The 18,533-nt window shown below is 39.1% G+C and overlaps 1 protein-coding gene across 1 annotated transcript in view; it reads right to left on the bottom strand.

Annotated features, from left to right (window-relative positions):
• KIZ (kizuna centrosomal protein) overlaps positions 1–18,533 on the bottom strand; it is a 77,886-nt gene that overhangs the window by 36,777 nt on the left and 22,576 nt on the right. Inside the window, exons 5-8 of the mRNA XM_032790842.2 lie at positions 17,678–17,969; positions 8,946–9,080; positions 5,148–5,312; positions 166–316 (exon numbers count right to left, since the gene is read on the bottom strand). Of these exons, the coding sequence (XP_032646733.2) occupies positions 166–316; positions 5,148–5,312; positions 8,946–9,080; positions 17,678–17,969 (743 nt within the window). The remainder of the gene's footprint in view (positions 1–165; positions 317–5,147; positions 5,313–8,945; positions 9,081–17,677; positions 17,970–18,533) is intronic.

The following is an 18,533-nucleotide window of genomic DNA, read 5'->3' as shown; positions in this document are numbered from 1 at the left end:
CTGATGTCTATTTGTAAGTCTAAAACGGCTTTGCAAAAAAATAATTTTTTATTTCTATTTTTCTCCAAAACCTCAGGCTGTAGCCACAGACACACATTTGCGCATGCACACATTAACAGTTTGATTTCCAGTAAGCAAAACTGCTGAATGATCATAAGTGCTAACCTGGCAACCTTGTGCATTTTTTTCTGAAATCAGTAACGTTCCAAACATCTCTTTTACTTCTTCCTTCAGCAAAACATGGTGTTTTTTCAAGAACAAAATGTGTTTGCACAAACGTTCCCATAACATGGCAAAATCCAATGGCACATCAGGCCTGGTAAACAGACATACATGCAGTAAATATGACAGACATAGGGTATCAATAAAATGTAAAATCAGCCCACACTATTCATATCTTTTTGTTTAGTGCAGTATAATCAATGAGATATTATTAACTACTTTTTAAAAACTCAATTTGTAATATCCTCGTGGAACATGGAAAATAACATTTCTGTGTCTACAGACTTTGTCCCTTGACAAATCCTTGCCCTCCCTGTCTTACAAATTTAGATGAAATGAATATAACTCCTTTTATTCTGATTACCTCTTCCTTCGTGCACTAACATTAGTGCTCACATAATCAATGATGTTGCCATAGTCTGGGTACATTTAATAATACACTACATAGAATTATCAGAGATTATTAAAACTAAAGTACAGTTGTCAACGTGCTTCACTGTGGGATGCTTTATTGAGGATTTATGGAGCTTGTTCACTTACTTAAAGCTGTAGGGACTAGAACCTGAGTCTGCAGAGCTTGGGATGGCTGACTTTCCCACAGTGCCTCTGGGAGGCCATGCTGAGCCACAGCCAGGGTGCACTGTGGAGAATAGGCGCTGCAGGAAGTACAGCCCAAGGGACCCAGCATGACAGTATCCTGCAGCCCTCTGGTTGGCCAGCAACCCTATTCTAACTCTGGAAGGTGCCTCAAGGAGTTTGCTGGTCAACACCACAGATTTGGGGCCTGGTGCAACTCCAGACCTCATCTGGTCTCCTGATCAATGGTCTCTTTTCTCAGCCTGACTCTGACTATAGCTTAGTACTACCTATGATCCCCAGTCACTACCTCCGGCCTGACTCTGATCCTGATTCCTGTCTACCAGTTCTAGCCTGGTACATATAAGAACGTAAGAACGGCCACACTGGGTCAGACCAAAGGTCCAGCTAGCCCAGTATCCTGTCTTCCAACAGTGGCCGACACCAGGTTCCCTACAGGGAATGAACAAACAGGTAATCATCAAGTGATCCATCCCCTGTCACCGATTCCCAGCTTCTGGCAAACAGAAGTTGGGGACACCATTCCTTACCCCTCCTGGCTAATAGCCACTGATGGACTTGTCCTCCATGAACTTATCTAGTTCTTTTTTGAACCCTGCTATAGTCTTGGCCTTCACAACATCCTCTGGCAAGGAGCTCCACAGGTTGACTGTGTGTTGTATGGAAAAAATACTTCCTTTTGTTTGTTTTAAACCTGCTGCCTATTCATTTCATTTGGTGACCCCTTGTTCTTGTGTTACGAAGAAGAGTAAATAAAACTTCCTTATTTACTTTGTTCACAGCAGTCATGATTTTATAGACCTCTATCATATCCCCCCTTAGTCGTCTCTTTTCCAAGCTGAAAAGTCCCACTCTTATTAATACTACAACCTCTGGTCTCCCGTCTCTGACCCTGGCCTGACTTTGACCCCAACTCTTGCTTCCCAATACCAGCTCTAATGATTCCTCTGACCCCCGCCCACCAACTACCATCCCTGATGTGTGGACCTCTACCCAGCTGTGATTGCTAGGCCACACCACCTATGCCCTAGTCCCTTATATCTTACTCGGTAATTTGCAAAATTCAGTGTTCCATAATAGATCTTCCAGTCATTTCTATAAATTAGCAACATTCTACTGCACCGATACACACTTTACAAATATTCCTAGTCACGATATACTGGATTAAGTGTGGTGCTGGGAGCCAGGAGGTTTTGAGTTCTATTTCGCTTCTGCAACTAACTGGCCCTAATAATACTTTGCTTACTCTACTAAGCAGCCTGATAATGAACACTTCTTTCTCCAGCAGCTTTTTCAAAATCCACACTTACAGGGATTTTTGAGCAAAAGCGGCTTTTCCATTTTTCACAATAATCCATATATTGAAAAATATTCCCTACTACATCTGGTAAAAAAAAATTATTTAAAAAAAAATTGCTCCAGTTCTAAAGACATTTCACAAATTCAAGAAGAGGCAAGTTTCTTTTAATGCTATAGGTGTATTAATTTGAGAAACAGCTTCGGAAATCCTGCAACGATACATCAGAGCTCAGAGATGTATCTGTCTCCAAAGGACAACTAAATCCTGTGAAATGAATGGTACTTCACTGCTAATAAGTGCCCTGATAATGCAAACACAAGCATTCCTGTAACTTTACTCATGTTATAGATTAGGGCAAAAACGGTAAGAGTAAGGCATGGGGAGGGAGTTCTGTTTTCGTTACTGTGCCAGCAAATGATCTCACTAATGAAACCTTCCCCTGCCTTGTGGCATGTGCATGAAAAGGAAACATTCTAGACTTCTACAATAGTATATACAAAATAATTAACCATTAAGGTTCACAGTTACAATAAAAATCAGGGAATGCAAAAGCTAAAGGTTTCCTCCAGCAATGTTAACTCAGTCACATGATATATAGAGTTGATTTTATACTATATATTTAAATACTAAAAACAAAATCATAATAATATGTTAAGTACTTTAATTAATATTTTTTATTTCTGTTGTCCTTGCTACAGACCAGTAGAAGCATCGTGAAAGAGTTAAATTTCTCTTGGGAAGTTACTTTTTTTTTTTATTTGAACTGTCCATCCTTTAAGGTCCATTCCTATAAAGTTCCATTTTAATTTCAATTTAGTTATCCCAGCCTCTGCATTAAAGGAACCAGGAATAGGCATTAAATCCCAACCCACAACTGGGGAGGAGAGAGGACAAAGACTGGCCAATCAGCGAAGCAACGGAGGACCATGAATTTCAAATTTCTGTGGCTGGAATACAAAGCCTGAATATCTGTGAAACATGATCACACATTCAAATAAATTCTATTGGGGTGGGGGGTGAAGGGGCATGAGTGAGAGGAGAAAAATGAAAAAGGGACTTGAGGCTGGTCAAAAATATAAATTTAGGGGGAGGGATAGCTTAGTGGTTCGAGCATTGGCCTGCTAACCCCAGGGTCGTGAATGCAGTCCTTGAGGGGGCCACTTAGGGATCTGGGGCAAAATTCAGGGCCACCTGGGGCAATTTGCCCCAGGCCCCGCAGGGGCCCCCACAAGAGTTTTTCGGGGCCCCTGGAGCAGGGTCTTTCACTTGCTCCAGGGGCCTCGGAAAACTCTTTCAGGGCCTAGGCCCCTGGAGCTTCTTTGGTGGCAATTTGGCAGCGGGGGCCCCCTCTGCTCTGGGACGGAAGGCCCCCCCGCCGCCGAATTACGGTCGAAGCTAGGGGCCCCCGCTGCCAAAGATCTCAAGCCCCCTGAATACTCTGGGCGGCCCTGGCAAAATTAGTACTTGGTCTTGCTAGTGAAGGCAGGAGGCTGGACTTGATGACCTTTCAGGGTCCCTTCCAGTTCTAGGAGATAGGTATATCTTTATATAAGAAGATGCTAAACAGACCTACTGCTATTCCCTTCATCTGTTTATTTAAGTGCATGCATCCTGCGCAGCACACAGGTGCAGTGACTCTACCTGAAAGTACACACTTGTAAATGAGCACACTGAGCACAAAGTTTTAATATGATCATAACTTTGTTAAATTTCAAACCATTTTTTACAAATCCAGCAAAGACACTATTCACCATTGAGGGCTATGCCCAATTAAGTTTCAAATTTCAGGCAATTTTAATTGTCTAGTCTAATAAAGAAGTGTTTTGTTGTTTTTTTTAAGTGAAACTATTATTATTTCCTCTATTTAACTCAAAAATGATTGATAGAATTTTCCTCACAGTTTCCAAACTAATTCAGCTTGAAGCCAAGAGCAAACAGATAGTTTCATCCAAAAAAGGTGTTTTTATTAAAAACTAGCATAAACATATGAAAACAGACGTTTATAACTGAAACAGTTTGCACCATTTAATTCTAACTTTCACTGCAAAGTGAAAGATTATAATAATGCATCATGTTTTCCGGGACACAAATAAACGTCTCTGTGCTGGCCATGTGTTTCACAACCTGGGCTCTCAACAGAATTACCAGATTATGTATGTGTATGCTTGCTTTTAGAAAGATACTTTGTATAGTATTTCAGATACAGCATATAAACCAGACACTGAGCACCCTGTTAGAAGCAGCTGCGTTTCCCTCCTCTTCTCCTCTCCAGAAAGATGCATCTTCTGCATCTTTGTAAGAACCCTTATTTACTCCTCAAATTTATATCCCACATCCTCGTGGTTCCCTATTGCAATCACTCGCCTTTCAAACAATAAAGGACATGTATATGAAATCCCTTTGAAGTTTAATACTATTCCTCTATCAGCAAAAGGAGTCACTGTTGAGAAATTCACTAAACTCGCAGCCCGGGCTGCAATACACTGGGAATCCAGTGCAAGTCTTCTCCCTGACAGTGCAGAGTCTATGATGACGAGACAAACCAAAGAGTAGCTTTCTGCTGCTGAAAGTCAGTTCACCTACTTTCTAGGTTAGGGAAGTGTATCATGTAATTGATTATTTTAATGGTACATTTTCAAGTTGACCAGTGGATTTTAGCCACATGTCTCTCGTCGATGCAAATGGAAGGCAGAGCTAAATCTATATAATGTCTCATTTAAAACGAGAAAAAAACTTTACACTTTACATGTAAAAAGCAAATAGGTGTACAACCTTTTAGTGAGAAAAGCTCAAATGAAGTGATTTTAAAAACTGACTAGTAAAAAAAATCAGCTTAATCTGCTAATTTAGAATCCTTGAATCACATGGCTGATATTGAAGTGTGTGTAGATCACCTCTTAGAATTCTGAAATTTTAATGTCACTCAGGATTTGATCTATATTTTGCTTTCTTTTCGTGAAACATTCAGAAACAAATTAAGAGTAAGAACATTAATTGTATGATTGCATTAGTTTTGTGACTATGATACCTGAGTTGCTTTTCATCCGTAGATCTACCTCTGTCATTAAGTGTTTTCTCAGGTAAGAGGCATCCACTCAATGTGTTCTGCAACAATCCCTGAAGCTGATGAAGGACAACTGCTTCACATGCCTCAAGGTCTTCCTCTTTCAAATTGCCAGTTTGATTACAAAAGCTATAAAATAAAACAGGTGCTGCATGAAATGTTTATTTAAGCCCAGTCAAACAGCTAAAATAGGTTTGGATATAGAATCTGCAATAATTCTCATGGCTTATGGAATAATAATCAGTAATATAATCTAGACATAAAAATGCAGCCATGACAATGTCTCTTGACAAAGACATAAAATAGAGCGATGTAGTTAGAAAAAGATTTTGTTTAAAAAACCCAGGGATCAAATCCAACTTTTTAACTCCTTAATGCCCTTTGGCTGTGGATATGACACCTGAAAAATAATTATTCACATGACAAGAAACACCACATGAATATTCCAGGTGAGCTAAACTAACCTATCAACCAATCTTTAAAAAGGTAAAGTTTTATATTGTTGATTATAATCAAGACTAGTTCTTGCAATGACAGTTTTGTGAATCCTGGATGCAATAAAATATACCCACCAGCTGTTTTTTTTGGAGATAAAAGACTGGATGCAAACTATTAAGATTGAAACAACACAAATTTCAATACCCTCTGTTGCAGTGGGACCATGCAAACACTTACAAGCGTGCTTAACTTTATGCATATGAATAGTGCCACTGAAGTCAATGGGCCTATTCACATTCATAAAGTTAAGAATGTGCGTAAGTGTTAGCAGGACTGGGGCCTCGACATCAACAGTAGTTAAACTGATAAATTAAACAGTAATAAGTCATAGGACCAGATAATATGACTCAACAGTCCTGAAGGACCTAAAATATGAAATTGAAGAACTACTAATTCTGCTACGTAACCTATTGCTTAAATCAATGGTTCTCAACCAGGGGTACACATCCCCAGTGGGGGTACACAGAGGTCTTCCAGGAGGTACATTAAGCCATTTAGATGTTTATCTAGTTTTACAATAGTCTACATAAAAAGCACTGGCAAAGTCAGTACAAACTAAAATTGCATATAGATAATGACCTGTTTATACTGTTCTATATACTATACACTGAAATGTAAGTACAATATTTATTTTCCAAATGATTTATTTTATAATTATTTTGTAAAAATGAGAAAGTCAACCATTTTTCAATAATAGCAAGCTGCGACACTTGTATTTTTATGTCTGATTTTGAAAGCAAGTTGTTTTCAAAGTAAGGTGAAACTTGGGGTATGCAAAACAGATCAGGCTCCTGAAATGGGTACAGTACTCAGGAAAGGTTGAGAACCGCTAGCTTAAATCAGCCTTTGTACCAGCTGATTGGCAGATTGCTAATGTAACATTAATTCTAAAAAAGGCTCCAGAGGTGATCCTGGCAATTACAGGCTGGTAAGCCTAACTTCAGTACCAGGCAATTTGGTTGAACCTACAGTAAAGAACAGAATTATCAGACACATAGATGAACACAATATGTTGAGGAAGAGTCAATATGGCTTTTACAAAGGGAAATCATGTCTCACCAATTTCTTAGAACTCTTTGAGGGGGTCAACAAGTGTGTGGACAAAGGTGATTCAGTGGATATAGTATACTTCAGAAAGCCTTTGACAAGGTCTCTCACCAAAGACTCTTAAGCAAAGTAGGCAGTCATGGGATAAGAGGAAAGGTCCTCTCATGGATCAGTAACTGGTTACAGGATAGGAAACAAAGGGTAGGAATAAATGGTCAGTTTTTACAGTGGAGACAGGTAAATAGCAGGGTCCTGCAGGGATCTGTACTGGAACCAGTGCTGTTCAACATATTCATAAATGATCTAGAAAAAAGGGTAAGCTGTCAGATGGCAAAGTTTGCAGGCAATTCAAAATTATTCAAGACGGTTAAGTCCAAGGCTGACTGCGAAGAGTTACAAAGAGATCTCACAAAACTGGGTGATTGGGCTACAAAATGGCAGAAGAAATTCAATGTTGATAAACAGGAAGTAATGCACATTGGAAAACATAATCCCAACTATATATACAAAATGATGGGGTCTAAATTAGCTGCAACCACTCAAAAATCTTGTGGATAGTTCTCTGAAAACATCCACTCATTGTGCAGAGGTAGTCAAAAAAGCAAACAGTGTTAGGAACCACTAGGAAACAGATGAACAATAAGACAGCAAATATAACACTACTATATAAATCTATGGTACATCCACGTGTTGAAAGACATGCAGTTCTGATTGCCCCCTCTCAAAAAAAGATACATTAGAATTGGAAAAACTACAAATAAGCGCAACAAAACTGATTACGGGTATCGAACAGCTTCCATATGAGGAGACAGTAAGAAGACTGGGACTGTTCAGCTTGGAAAAGAGATGACTGTGGGGGCGGGATCTGATAGAGATCTATAAAATCATGAATGGAGAAAATGAATAAATATGTTTTATTTACCACTTTGCATAACATAAGAACAAGGCGTTGTCCAATGAAATTAACAAGGCAACAGGTTTAAAATAAACACAAGGAAGTATTTCTTCACACAATGCATAGTCAGCCTGTTCCCAGGGGATGTTGTGATGGCCAAAAAGTAAAACTAAGTTAAAAAAAGAATTAGGTAAATTCATGGAGGACGGGTCCATCAGTGGCTATTAACCAAGATGATCAGGGAAGCAACCCCATGTTCTGAGTGTCCCTAAACCTCTGACTGCCAGAAGCAGGTACTGGATGATCGGGGATGCACCACTCAATTGCCTTGTTCTGTTCATTCTTTGAAGACCTGGCACTGGCCACTGTCAGAAGACAAGAGGACACTGAGCTAGATGGATCATTGGTCTGACTCAGTATCATCACTCTTATGTTCTTAAATATAGTTATAAGCATAGGGAATACTGGAGCTGCCACAGTGAAGGTAAATACCATTTTGATGCAGGAAACTATTTCTAATTATACCCATTGTACGGGCAAATAATTCTAACTTGTTTTGGAAACCTTCCTTATGACTCCCTAAAATAAACAGATCTTTTTTATGGCAGCATTTAATTAAAGATGCCTATCTTTAATAAATACAATAAAGACCTTTCACTCCCAATGCCTGCTTTTGTAGACATAGTGAGGTGCCAAACGATGTGTTTCATAGCTGCAGACAGGCACAGGATAATATCATACCACTATATACATACATTCTTCATTACTGTTTGGCTTTTGGTGCATTTTCTGCTGCCAACCCAGAAAGAAGAATGTGGTATCATCACTTTTTACACTAATCCCAGCACTAATGGCCATTTCCAAGGGCTAGAGTAACCTCTGAACATGTAGGCTGAGTAGAGCCCTTATTTATTAAAATTATTTGGTGGGCCGGGGTTCCTAAAGTCATATTTCAGCTTTTTGCTGACATCAGAAGTGTGTTTTTTTGTTAACTACTGTAGATGTCAGATTGGAGGAGGTCCTTCTCTCTTTGCTCCTTTTTATCAACAGAATGAAGACCAGAGACCACCAGTTTATAGCTCAAAGATCACTGAACAGCTGCCAGGGGAAACAGCTTCCAGTCACCAGAGCCAAATTCCAAGCTAGTAGGCAACAAACAATTTAAAGAAAATTTTATTTATAGATGTTACAGCTAGGGACACTAAAGCAAAAGGCCAGTACAAATGAGATGAGACTGGGGAAGAGCAACTACTATCCATTTCTAATTTCTACTTTTAAATTTAGAGTTCTGTTGGTGTAGAACAAATGAAAGTTGCACCAACCTTATTAGCTTCTTCATTTCTGCCGAACTTATGGTTTCACTTTGGTATAAAGTCAAGCATTCAGGTGCTGCTTTCGCCACCAAATCTTCTATGAACTGGAGTAAATGGGAGAATCCTTCAAATGACAAACAATCCCTGAAGACAGATAACAAACAATGCTTTAAAGCTTTTAAAACTGAATTCTACTGAGCACAAGTCAAACATATGTATACATTTAGATAGAGTTTGCCTTTAAGCAAATTCTAAAATATTTTGATTTGTATCCTTATTTAAATCTTTCACTCACACTAAGAGGTTTACAAAAAAGCTAAAAGTCTTGACAAAAAAGACAGAACTCAGACAGACTCCCAAAATAAAGTAAATGAGTACGGTAAGTGGAAAAACAGATATGAAAGAGAATATGACATAAACAGCTTTTTTGAAAAGTGCTAAATCTACATTTATATTGCTAGTGAAACTGAGAATTACCTTTCAGCAAAAACAATATTGCTGTAGCTCTGTAGAAAAAGAAAAAGAAATCTTGAACTCCAACAATTCTTTTACATTTCTGCCAGTTGTCTCAGTACACTTTGGACGCCATGTTTCAATAGCACCAATGTGTGTTTTATTTTTAATTAGGGTGAATGCATGTTCTTGTTTTCAGGGGCTGTCTTTGTGTTCCTGCCAACTTCACAGAAATCAGTATTTTGCTCTAGTTTTCGGAGACTGCTGTAGATTTGACCACATAAGGAATAAGAATCCATAATTATAACCCAGAATCAAAATCTATAATCCATAATCCTTTTATGCCTATACAGCATTTCTCATCCACAGATGACAGAGCGCTTCACAAAGACTTCAATGGCTACCACGGTCAGTGAAACTGGCAACAAGATGGCAGGGCACATTTGCACTTCCTGATATATGTTGTCTTCCTGACCTCCCCTTTATCCACAAGAAACCTCAAGCTAACGATCCTCCACATGTAAAGGCAGATCAATAAGCAGAGAAACAAATATATATGAGCAGGAAAAATATAAAACAAGGGCTTAGGGGTGAGGGGAAAAAGTAGTAAAGGGGTAGGAGAGGGTTAAATACTGTTTTCCCCCATTAACTGCAAAATGTTCTAGCCCTTTGAGAAAGAGTGGCAGAGATAGGGGAGGAATTAGTATCTCTTTCAAACACACACTACTGGGATGTTTGGCAAAATAAAGTATCAGAAAAGGAGTTTTACAGCCATGGAATGTGATTTTCAATTTACCACTCACTTCAATGGGATCAGAGCTAGGCCAACGCCAAGAGCTTTTGGAAATCTTACTCGCAGTGTTTAAAAAAATATTCACCTCTTATTGACTTTTTGGAAGTTTTCTTAACTTTTTTCAGCCCACCTCGTCTCCAAAATGGCTTGTCCTACAAACACCAAATTTGTTTACTGCCTTTGATGTAGAGAGGTGCCTTTTGGTGTTTATTTCAAATGGGGGAGTAGATGAACACGGGTCAGGACTAGCAAAGATACACAGTATCAAGCACTTGTGAGAGAGGGTAATATATCCCACTCACCAACACAATAACTTTGACAAATTAATCCTTCCTTTCCCCCAAACCAAAACCACAGGCTAATCCTTAACGAGGGACTATTTCCATGTCAAATTTCACCTTTCACAACTTTCTCGAATCATGGTCAAAAACACACCAGAATTTTTTTTTTTTTTATACGGCTAAAGTGTATTTTTTCCACACTCTTTTACTCAAAAATGGCTGAAAGGAATGGACTTAGCTTATCCTTTTACATACACATACACACAGAAGCACATCCTCTTTGAAAAGTGAGGCAGCACACAACATTTCAGCCCCAGAAGTGAATATTTCAGAAAGCTATGAGTGCCTCTGCAAAGGGGTTAAAATAGAAAATGCACTGCAACTTTAAGTATGGCCTGCTAAGTATTTTTACGGAATGGCGTTGTGCTCTCTGCTTCTTTATGACGTGTAAGAAAAGGCCAGAAAGGCTGAGATTAAAGAGATATTTTCTCTTCCTGTGTGTGTTTTTGGTTGGTTGGTTTTTACTCTAGGAATATCTGGAATGTAAACTCCGGTCTTCCCTGATTTAACTGGAGGAACCCAGGGATCACAATCCATAATTGAGTTGCCAGAATACGTCAAAGGGGCATGTGGAAGGCCTCACACTGACCCTGCAGTGGTGACTCTCTGATCCAAATGGCTGGCTGGGCTCGGCTCGCCACTCCAGATGTTGCGACATAGCGCACGGGGTTGTAGCACCACTCAGGTTGGGTTCAACTGCATTGCTGTCATGATGATGGGGGTCCAGCCAGGCCAAATTTGAGTGAATTCCATTGTGATCCCATGCACCAGGTCACAATGTCCGGAGTAGAGCGCCAAGCTCAACCAGGCCCGTGGTATAGGACCCATTGCTCTGGTACGCACAGTATACTTATTTAGTACCTATTAGGTTAACATATATATTATAGATCATGGTAAAAAATATTTAGTGAGCCAGGTGTTTTTTGCACTAAAGCTATTTACTGGGTTGCAGCAGGCCACCAATGTCTACCAATGGGTCCTGAGTCCAAAAAGGTTGAGAACTACTGCACCAGAAGGCTCAGAACATGTATTTTGTGACCTCTTGTTCTTTATCTGAAGATGTGAGAGCGCTGAATGTAAAGGCATCTCTTCTCCAGAACATTTTTTGATGTTGAAGTTACATAGGTGTTCACAAAGTATTTAACTCTCTTTCACTCTTTGCTCATCTTTCATTCTCTTGACTTTTGTGATGTAAATACTTTACTTGTTATTCAACCAGTCTGCCAGTTAGAACCTGAACCTTTAATAACAGAAAAAAGCATGTACATTACATATATGATCATCTGATCATATATATACACACATATATACACACACATGCATCTTTTTTAAAACACTTCATAAAGAACAAAAGAGCACAAGCCCTCTATTTCCCTTGCAGGTTGCCTTTAGCTGTAGCGGGTTCTACTGGCATCTGCCATAATGAAACTGCCTGTGAAGTTGACTCCCGAACACAATAAAATTTCTTGGTTTTCTTTAAACTCTGATCATCTTTCCCTGTTACCATATGAACTTTATACGTATGAGTCTATAGTATCTACGTGTTAATTTTTTCTTAAAAGGTTAAAAAAATTAATCTGGTTTTCATACAAAGTGGTTACAAACATGTTATTTGTACTTTCTATGAGACCAGAGGTTCTCAATCTTTTTCTTTCTAAGGACTCCGCAACATGCTATAAAAACTCCATGGCACACCTGTGCCATAACAACTGTTTTTTGGTGTATAAAAGCCCAGGCTGGCATTAAGGGGTAGCAAATGGGGCAACTGCACGGGGACCCTGCAAACCTACATTGCTCAGGCTTCGGCTTCAACCCCTGGTGATGAGGCTCAGGTTCCCCAGGCTTCTGCCCCATGTGGGGCAACCTCGGCTTTCTGTCCTGGGCTCCAGCGACTAGCACTGGCCCTGCTTAGCAGATTCCCTGAAACCTGCTAACGCCCCTCCAGGGGGCCCCGGACTCCTGGTTGAGAACCACTTTACTAGACTATTTTCTCCCAAAGGAAAGTAATACAACAGTTTCAGTTTTTAAACATCCCTTGCACAGACCATATGATGCTCATATATATTAAAACCAGAGACAGGCCTGAATTGAAACTTCAGATCTGAGTGCTGCTGGAACAATGGGACGGCAGCTTTCAAAATCCAGATCTCAGCTTTGTAGCTTGGGCCAATCTATAGTGAAAACATGTTCCTGTAAATCCAAATGGAAATTCTTTAAGTGATATATGTAGAAACTCCATAGCAATATACATACATCCCCTTCCTATGTATAGGACACATCTTGCAACTACATGAAACAACAAATATATAGTAATAATCTGCAATAGCATTTAAACTATCCAAAGTCAATTAGATCCTGAGATAATTTCTTAAAATTACTGACACAATGAGCAATTTAATTCCTTTACCTCCACTAACAGAATAAATTTAGTGACCACCTACAGGTCCAAAAACATAACTGGGACCTACCAGGGATTTGATGAAGCTACACCTCTATAATGATGCAAATTAAGATTTAAACATTGTAACAATGCAGCATTGCTAATCCTTTTACAGAGGTGTAAAGAGCCATTCAGATTTTGATTTCAGACGGCCTCCTTTGTTAAGGAGTTTCAACAGAAGAACTCCACGAAGCAACAACACAGCTGGGCTACAAGCTCTAAGAAGTCTGGTAGCCAAATCAAGGTTTTTATAATATATAACAGTTTATTATGCTTTGTTCACTTTGCAATGATGGTATAAGTCCTTCATATATAAAGCTGCAATATGTTCTCACTAAACTTTGTAAGCTCTGCTTGTTCTCAAAAATACAAGAGCCCTGTCTTCCACTACAAAGAAAAATTAAATTTAAACAGCTGTGCATGCAGTTTTTGGACTTGTAATACATACAGCAATACCAGAAATCACATATGTAGTTAAACTGTACTTTTTCTTTTACTAAAATCTTACAAAACCTGTATGTTAGTGGCCAGCTCATTTCTTATTGTTTTACTACCTCTGGGTGGTCTTTCCAGGGTGCCACTTGAAGGGAATACAATAAGAAAAAGAAGGGGAAGGAAGGGACACCAACATAAAGAGAAACAAAATGTATGACAATCTGCAGCAGGCTATGGATCAGAGGTCAGCAAACAAGGGGTCCTTCTCTTTTACAGGTTGCTTCCTGGAAACAGTCTGATTAAGCTGACAGCTTGAATTATGTGTTACATTTTGTAATGCACAATCCATCTGTGCTAAGTCCTCTTCAATGCAGCTGAAACAGCGCTGGCAAGAGCTCCGTCTCCCCTCCCCCCCACAACATAGGCCTTAAAATAGTCATCATCTTTCTATGCACTAATACTCTGGGGGTTTTTGGTTTTGGTTTTTTAGCCCTTTAAATAGAGACTAGATAGCTGTGAGGAATGAAAAAAAAAAATAAAGATATGGAGCTTTTTGCTTCTAGTTCACTGGTTCAAATCTATTACAAATCAGAAGAGAACAGCCGCTGTTATATGATAACTGTTCAGTACTTTACGTGAAATGAATTACAGGTCTAAGTACCAATCACAATAAACAAGGTGACATCACAAAAACTACAACCAAAATTAGCAAAATCTAGAGCACTTGTTGGCAGACTCAGCAGAGAGGCCAAGAAATGAACAGGTGCAAAGAACAGACTACTCATCTCTCCTATTTGGTTCCCACAATATAGGTTGAATTTATGGTGGAATATTTTAAACATATGTGCACTGTCACACTCTGGCAGATGAAGAGAGAAACTCATTCATCAGTTGATCCTATAAATTAAGCTCACTACTTTTTATATTTTATTAATTTTAACAACTTGAACATCAAAATTGACGCATTCAGCTGTTTAGGAAAGTAGTGAATATGTCTGCTTTCTTAAACTAGATTACAAGCTTTCAAAAAAAACTGTTATCATAGCAACATCACTCATGTATTTCCACAGGTAACAGCTTGTCAGTGTATCCAAGATAAAAATCATACTTTAAGCAGTTTGTAACAGCATTGTAATAACTCACAGTAAGCTAAAAGACTCATTTGGGGAAAAAAAATGACTTTTTACAAAATATATTTGCACAACAAACAAACATTGAAAATTTAACTGAGGATGCTCCACTGTTCCCCACTAAGTTGGATGCAGATAATGTCACCTCAAAACCAGTGGACTTGCTGATGTGCAGTAAAGATTTTTGTTTTGTTTTTAATTCAGTGAAACATCGGCCTCAAAATAGTCTGTCTCTGTGATTTCCTTTCCACACACACCCTTACTACTTTTAACCAATAGTAACTCAAAGTATACTCATGAACCCAGAGGTAAGTGATAAATGGTAGAGGTGGCACTGCTGTCACAATACCATGCTTAAGAATTAACAAAGATACAAAGAGACTGACAGCCCAAACTAGAACCATTTCAGTTCAATACCCAATCATTAAAATTATGCTCAATAACAACCTAATTTCTTCAAATACAACCTGTGCACTGGTGTTCTTTGTTTGTTTGTTTTAATAACTATATGGAAAGTTTGACTAGTTTACAACAAAATATTTGTAGGGTAGAAGAACAGTAATAAATGTCACATCTTCAGACCACATTTCAAAAAGAGGTTATATTTTTTACAGAGGCTATTTGTATCACAAACTCATTTATTAATCATTTTAAAACTTTGTGAAAAATCTCTTTCCATTTGAGAGTTACTCTGAAGAATATCAAAACATTAAAGTCTGAATTTGAGTGACTAAGAGGGCAGTGGGGTTTAAATGCTTCCTACTTACAAAATTAACTATGAAGAAACTACCTCTTGCTCCATAGGCTCTTTCCCAGATGCAAATATTTTGTATTTTAAATTTTCAAAAACAAAAGCAAAATAAAATCTGTATAATTCCTGTAGTAATGGATCAACTGTGATCACATTTTTATGACCTTGAAAAACTAAGACTTGACAGCTTTAGAGGCTATTACCCACTTTAAGCTTTGAGTCAAATGCCAGAGATAACGAGAACAATGAAATCTTCCCTCTAATTTATCCAGGCTTAAGAACATGCAATATTTTCCATCAGTTTATTTCAGCAGCTGAAAGCCTCTAAAATCTATAGGGACAGGACAAAAGGTTACATTCCCACTGTTCAACTCTGACTTTTCTAGCAAAATCAACCACTCTATACAACTTTCTTATGAAGTGCTAAGATTAACAGGTGTTAAACAAAAGGAAAACTCTATAAAAGCTATTTAGATGTAAATTAGATGTTTCTGTAGTAAGCAATAGTCCAACACATGGTTTGAAAAACTAAAATGATACAGTTGCAGAAATGTATTTTAATGGATATTTGTGGTTTTCTGCTTATTTGTCATCTATTAAAATATGAACCATTACTGAAATTATTCTCTAATAAGGCTATATGTGCACGTGCATCTACATCGCTACCTCGATATAACACCACCCAATATAACATGAATTTGGATATAAGGCGGTAAAGTAGTGCTCCGGGAGGAGGCGGGCCTGCGCATGCCAGTGGATCAAAGCAAGTTCAATATAACACGGTTTCACCTATAACACGGTAAGATTTTGTGGCTCCCAAGGACAGCATTATATTGAGGTAGAGGTGTATTAAAAATAGCAGAGATATGTTAAACATGTTAAAAAGACAAAAGACCAAATAGATAAATGACCAGTAGGGAGATTGGTTGAAAAAACGATATAAGCCTCATTCATTCTTGTTGGACAACAAATGCTATTTTTCTTGGCTACATAGTCTTCTCCCCAACCTAATATAACAGTTTTTATTTCTATACTAGCTCACATGCCTCTAATCACCACCTGAATATGTTTAACCACATCAGTCCTAAACATTTTGCATGTGAACTGTTCAAGGATGAAGGAGGAAAAAAAATCAGACAGGTAGCACCATCTGGAAGACAAGTGGAGACGTCAGGTGGGCAGTAGAAACAGAGGAATGTATGTATTTATGAGGGTGGCTTATCCTGATAATGGCCACTGGGAGGCTGTTGGGATCCAGAACAGTAAGGAGGCTGAGCAGTATTGAGCGAGAGGAGGAAGAGAGGAAGAATACTGGAAAGCTGGCAAGGCAGGTAAATGGCAGGCAGCCACTGGAGAAGAGTGGGTACAATCAAGCAGGCAACAGGGAGAACCTTTGCAGCTAGGGACTAGGAGGAGCAAAAAGAAGGAAAGCCAGCAAGTGGAAAAGCAAGGAAAAGGAAAGAATATGTGGGCAAGAAGCCTTGCAACAGGAGCCAGGCAGACTAGCAGCAGTAAAAGGCACATCCAGATGAAGGAGGAGGTGGGAAAGAGCTGGGAGGAGAGTGCGGAAGGGCCATCCCTACAGGAATGCAGCTGAAGAGGCAAGCAGAATGGAAGAGCCACATAACAAGCTGGTCAGGACCTCAGAGAGACAAAGCTTTGTGAGATCAAAGGTTCACAGTGCAGAAGGAGTGATATTCCTATTGGTTTACAGCAAAGTGCTCCATCAGGGTGAAGCGAGTCAACCACAAGATATGATACAAGAGACAACAGATTCAGGCTCTGGCACAGGTTTCCTTTTTGACCTTGGGCAAATCCTTTAATATACTTGTGCCCCAGTCTCCCACCCTGCCGTGTAAAATGGTGATCATGCTTCCCTACCTCACATGGGTGTGTTGTGAGGATAAAAGCCATTAATGATTGAAAGACACATTGATACTACAGTGATGGAGGCCATAAAAAGTATCTAAATAGAATTACACAGAGAACAAACAATGCATTTCTAAGATGTAGTTGCACACCTCTCAGGTGTTGCTTTAAGTTGTGAGGTTGAATACCCAGGGAGTTTAACCGCCTGAAAAATTCAAATTACCATGAAATGTACTGTTCAGTGAGTTATTTCTATTATCCAACTGAACTGATATACTAAAATAAGAAAAACAGTATGACATCTCCATTTAATGGAAATTATAGAAACAGGCATCTCAAATTGTTTGAGGTGTTTCAAAAAGTTAATTAATCACAAAAAATAGACCCTCATTAAAATGTCTGCATGTAGGAGCCAAGAAAGCTGCATATTCATATACATATTTTACAGTAATACAGATTGTCAATAGGACAATCTCCAGAAAAAAGTCCTAACTAAATAATCATAGTGAGAAAATATTTAATGGCTTACTCTCTTGTTGCTGAATTAGCCGAAGAGTCTTCATCTGTCGTATGGCGGTTTACTGTTTGCAAAGAAAAATGTTCTTTTGTGGATAAGGTTTCTTTTTCTTGTTCTGAGTTCATTGATTTTAAGGCCATCTTACAATCCATATCTCCTAGGCTCTGCTGTTGTTCAACTGTGTTTATTATCTGATCCTCTTCACTCACAGAAACTGTAAGGTCACTGCTGCTATCTAAACTTTCATCTTCCAATTCTAGTGTGTTTTCAGAGGGCCACAGACCATCTGTGTGTCGGGCTAGACCTGGAATAAAAATATGACAAGTTTGCCAACATAGTAATAGGAGCATAACAAAAAATATACATTGCACTGTGTTACAATGAGTCCCAGACAAGTACATTTGACATATTCTCCTATTTCACAAGAAATATGTAATTCATACAATCTAAAACCTCTGCCCCTTCTGCACATTCTTCCAGGGTTCTCCAAATATCTGTTTTCCATTCCTTTATTCCTCTCAACATTCTTGCCTAATGGGGATGGATGCAGCAGGGCCGGCTTTAGGATGTGCAGGGCTTGATTCGAAAGAGCTGCTGCCAAAATGCCGCCTTTGGCAGCAGCTCAATCAGTTGCTGCTGTTTCCGGTGGCACTTCGGTGGAAGGTTCTTCCTTGGCAGCAGTTGTCTTATCTTGCGGGGCCCCCTCTTCTGGACGCTGCAGGGCCCTCTTAGGCGTGGCGCCCGCTTCACGAGAATCGGCCTAAAGCCGGCCCTGGGATGCAGCTTTCTCTGGAATCCATCAACGTGGCACTGGAGTCATTCTCAGGGTACTCGAAGATCATCATGAACCTCTGTCTCAATAGATGTA

The sequence above is a fragment of the Chelonoidis abingdonii genome, chromosome 3 (genome assembly GCF_003597395.2).
Source record: "Chelonoidis abingdonii isolate Lonesome George chromosome 3, CheloAbing_2.0, whole genome shotgun sequence".
Lineage (NCBI taxonomy): Eukaryota > Metazoa > Chordata > Testudines > Testudinidae > Chelonoidis > Chelonoidis abingdonii.
The sequence above is the reverse complement of the archived record's forward strand: the minus strand, read 5'-3'. Positions and strand labels throughout refer to the sequence as shown.